Raw genomic sequence first — 4,551 nt, 5'->3', positions numbered from 1 at the left:
CTAAGATACGAGAAATAGCGGAAATGGAAGAACAGTAAGTGGAGAGTTAGAGAGAGTTTGCAGTTAGTAAATAGAAATAGGAAGAACGGAAAGTAGGTATAGCTGGAAAAATAGAGTCAATGCTCGGAAGTAAATAGAAACAGGTAAAGAAATAGGGACAGCGAGAAACAGTAAAGTATACTACATACCTACTTATAAATAAACAATATAAATAACTTATTATTAAGCTTTAATACAATTTCAATTTTTAAACAATATAAAATAACTTAATATTAGGCTTTAATACAATTTCAATTTTTAAATTCAATATTATTTAATTTATATTATATTATTAGTTTGCCAGAATCTGGCTTAACACCGGCCACCTTGAAGGAATCCAACAGCCTTCAATTCTTGTTTTCCACCGGCAGCACGGCGAGTTTGTGAATAGGGCGTCGTACTTCACCCGACCTAGTGGTGATGTCTGCGACTCGAATTTTGCCGTCCGCTCCGGGAATGGTTGCGGTTACTCGACCGAGCACCCAATGCTGCGGTGGTACGTTGTCTTCGTGGACGACGACGAGTTGGCCTGGTTGGACGTTGCGCTGCGGGTGCACCCATTTGTTGCGCTGCTGAAGCTCCAGAAGGTAGCTCTTCGACCACGCGCGCCAAAATTGTTGCTTGAGAGAGCAAACAAGCTGCCATCTCTCTAAGCAGCGGCTGAGGTTGACGGGTACCTTCTCCGGTGGCAAAGCTCGCAAGGGGCAACCGATTAGTAGATGCGCCGGCGTTAGCGCCTCGCCGTCGTTGGGGTCGTTGCTGAGTGGTGCGAGCGGTCGGGAATTCAGTACCGCTTCTACTTCGACGAGAAGCGTTGCGCTTTCTTCGGCGGTTAACAGCGCGTTGCCTACGGCGCGCACCAGCAGATGTTTGGCCGACTTCACTGCTGCTTCCCACAGGCCGCCGAAGTGGGGTGCCCTCGGAGGTATGAAGGCGAAGATGAATCCTTCGTCGGCGGCGTATTGGAGAATCTCCTCTTTCTGTGCCAGAAAGGCTTCCCGGAGCTCCCTCAGCTTCCTCTCTGCTCCCACGAAGTTCGTCGCGTTGTCGCAGTATATTTTGGCTGGCATCCCTCGGCGCCCAATGAACCTTTTGAGAGCGAAAATAAATTTATCAGCAGTTAAATCAGTTACAAGTTCTAGATGAACTGCCTTTGAAGCGAAACACACGAAAATGGCAATATACATTTTCACGGGAGGGCGACCGCGAATTTTTAAGGTTATTTGAATGGGCCCGCAGTAATCTACCCCACATATTGTGAAGGGCCGTTGGGCGCGTAATCGATCGGCGGGTAGATTGCCCATGATCTGACCTTGTAATTTTGGCTTATAACGAAAACAGTGAATACATTCTCTTACAGTTCGACTACAGGCTTCTCGAGCATTTACCAGCCATATTTTTTCTCGCAGAAGCGCTACCAATGCCTTTGGACCGGCATGGTGATTACGAAAATGTAGGAACCGGATGTATGCTTTCACAAAGTGCGAGTCTTTGCGTAATAGCAAAGGGAACTTAGCATCATAGGGGATTGGCGCGTTTAATAAACGGCCACCTACTCGAATCAATTTAAACGATAATGATGATTCCGAGTGTTCATGCAGAAATGGAGTTAATTTCTGCAAACTTGAGGGAAGTACGTTATTTTTCGATAATTTATTTATTTCATCGCTAAATTCAAAATGTTGAATTATTTCGACAATTTTAAGGAAACTCAATTGTAATTCCTTTGCCGTGGGTATTATTTCAGATTCTGCTTTTCGCTCTCGTATTTTTCGAAGCCATCTGAGTATATAAGCGAAAATCCGAAGCACTTTTCTGAGAGATGAGAACCTATCAATTATTTCGAGAAGTGGATTTGTTGTGGCATTGATTGCGGTTAACGTAATTGCGTTCTTCTTCTTCTCGAGTGCCTCTTGTTCTGGAGAGAGACTGAAGTTGACATTTTTTGGCCATGTAGCAGGGTCTTCTAGGAGGAACTGTGGACCACTAAACCATATTGAATTACCCAATTCGTCCACGTTACAACCCCGAGACACTTGATCCGCTGGATTTTGTTTTGTGGGCACATGACGCCACGACACATTTTGGGTCCACTCTTGGATCTCGGACACTCTATTTGCGACGAAAGTTTGCAACGACGATGGATGCGTTTTAATCCAATGGTCGCCGAGCTGCGGTTTCATACGAATGACCGAGTAATTTACGGTCGGTTTTGAAAGGCAGTCTGACTTGAAGCCTTCCACATGGTAAAACCTGTGTGGTTTTCGAAAAAAATTCCTCACATTTTGCCTGCTCTGGAGTCAGTCGTGTGGAATTTATTTGTGCAGGTATTTCTTCCAATTCCCAGAATTTTCGGATTGTGGTATCAATACTAGCAACGCTTTCTTCAAATTGACATAATGTGCTACTTACTTGGGCACTGGAGCTATTATTTGTGGCATACTTGCCTGAAATTATCCAGCCTAACACAGTTTTTTGCAGCGTTGGCTGCCTTGGGCTGGTTCTGATCTGACCCACCGATAACAGATCAAAGAATATTTCAGCTCCTAAAAGTATGTCTATTCTCTGACACTTGTAGAAACTTGGGTCAGCTAGTTCAATATTTTGTGGGATTTTCCAGCCATTTGTGTTTACAGTCCGTTCTAGATGATTGACTGATATCGAACGCATTACCCAAAAGTCCGCCGAAAATTCAAAATTGTTGATCCTCGATTTTATATAAGTTTTAAGCTTGCCTTGGACCTTTTTATTTGAATTGCCAATTCCAACTATATTTAGAGCGAACTTTTCTTTACGGATTCGCAATTTCTGCATAAGCTCTTCGGTCATAAAGTTTACTTGAGAACCGGAGTCAAGTAGAGCTCGCGCTTGCACGTAAACACCGGAGCTGGCCTTTACATTAACTACGGCTGTAGCTAACATGACTCGGTCAGGCAGGCTGCTAATATGCATGGCCTGTGACGTCGAAGGTTGCGGCTCGGTCTCAAAGGAGATCGGATATTGATGCAACATGGTGTGATGCGAACGGTTGCATACACCACAGCGATTTGCTTTGCACTTTGTGACCGTATGTCCCTTGCGCAAGCAATTTATGCACAGGGAAATAGATTTTGCAAAGTCAAATCTTTTAAGTGCAGTAAGCGCTTGGAATGTTGGGCAAACTATTAAATAATGGTCCTTGGATCCACAGTGAAGGCAAGTCGGCAGTTTGGAATTTGTCGCGATAAATGTTGTTTTTGAGTGTCGCAGTTGTTGATTTTTTGTTTTCTGCCGCGTATCTTCATTATTTGGCCTTTGTTGGGATGAGGAAGCTTCTTCAGCTGATAAATGCTGGTATCTCTTGTTTAGCATAGCTTCACACTCAGCCCAAAGCGGCAGCTTATCATAGTCAAGTTGCTCCTCCCACTTTGACCGAGTAGTGGGATCAACCTTCGACATGACTATGTGAATCAACATCGCATTTGAAATAAGTTTATCGTCACCCAGCGATAAGAGGGAGTCATATACTGCAGACACTGTATCGATCATTGATCGCAACGACGACGCAGAAGGCCTTTGGATTTTTGACAGTTCAAAAAGTTTAGACACTGTATTAAAGAATATCAGGCATTTATTGTCATAAACCTTTCTCAAACTTGCCAACGCCTTTGGATAATTTTCTTCCGACATTTGGAAGGACTTCACTGTGCCTAAGGCTTCACCGGATAGACATGATACTAAATAATTAAATTTTTCAATATCCGGGATTGTGGGATCATTATGCACGAAACTCTCAAACAGACTCATAAAGTTTTTAAACTCGGAATATTCTCCTTTGAACGTAGGTAACGACATTTTTGGTAGTCGCGAGCTGTGAGGTGCAGTAAAAGATGTTTCGGCAGTTGACGATTTATTTCTCGCCAGAATGGACTTTATAATGGACTTTGTTTCTACAATTAAGTCCTCTAACTCTCCACGGGCAATGTCTTCTTCGTCGATTTCCTCAATTTTCGACTGACATTTCATGAGTTTTTCACTGTGGGAGTTCAATATGTCGAGTCGGCACTCCAATTCGATTGGATCTAGCGACATGGTCTTTTCAAGGAGACCCGTTTTTATGCGCACTATGCTGGTTTTTGCAACAGTTCTCTGGCGCTTTAAAGACTTTAAGTCAATCATCTCCTTACTTGGAGAGAGACTTGAAATAGCCGTCTTTGGTTTACTCATGGTTTGAGATTAAAGTTCGCTGCTTTAGCCTGTGGCTTTTGTAAAATGAAAACGGTTCTGGAAGTTTGTCAGCACGAAAACGAAAACGAAAGCGATAATACTGAAATATATTATATAATAGCTCAAACTTGACCAGAACCAACGAAAACGAGACGAAATTAAGCAGCGAACAATTGAGTCTTTGCTCAAACAAAATTTGTATTGTCGAAAAGAAAAAAAAAATTTTTTTTTTGAAAATATTGTGGTTGATTAACAAACCGCAATTTCTTTTGGTTTTTTGAAAAAATCCCGAAAATAAACCGAAAA

At 42.6% G+C, this 4,551-nt stretch overlaps 1 protein-coding gene across 1 annotated transcript; it reads right to left on the bottom strand.

Annotated features, from left to right (window-relative positions):
- Window positions 1–386: 386 nt before the first annotated feature.
- On the bottom strand, window positions 387–4,245 carry LOC129250459 (uncharacterized). Its single transcript, XM_054890082.1, has 4 exons — window positions 3,311–4,245; window positions 2,452–3,163; window positions 1,870–2,210; window positions 387–1,128 (listed from the first exon to the last, which is right to left on the bottom strand). Exons 1-4 carry the CDS (start codon window positions 4,243–4,245, stop codon window positions 387–389), a joined length of 2,730 nt encoding a protein of 909 aa, XP_054746057.1.
- Window positions 4,246–4,551: the final 306 nt, after the last annotated feature.

The sequence above is a fragment of the Anastrepha obliqua genome, chromosome 6 (genome assembly GCF_027943255.1).
Source record: "Anastrepha obliqua isolate idAnaObli1 chromosome 6, idAnaObli1_1.0, whole genome shotgun sequence".
NCBI classification, from domain to species: Eukaryota; Metazoa; Arthropoda; class Insecta; order Diptera; family Tephritidae; genus Anastrepha; species Anastrepha obliqua.
This window is presented reverse-complemented; position numbering and strand designations above follow the sequence as displayed.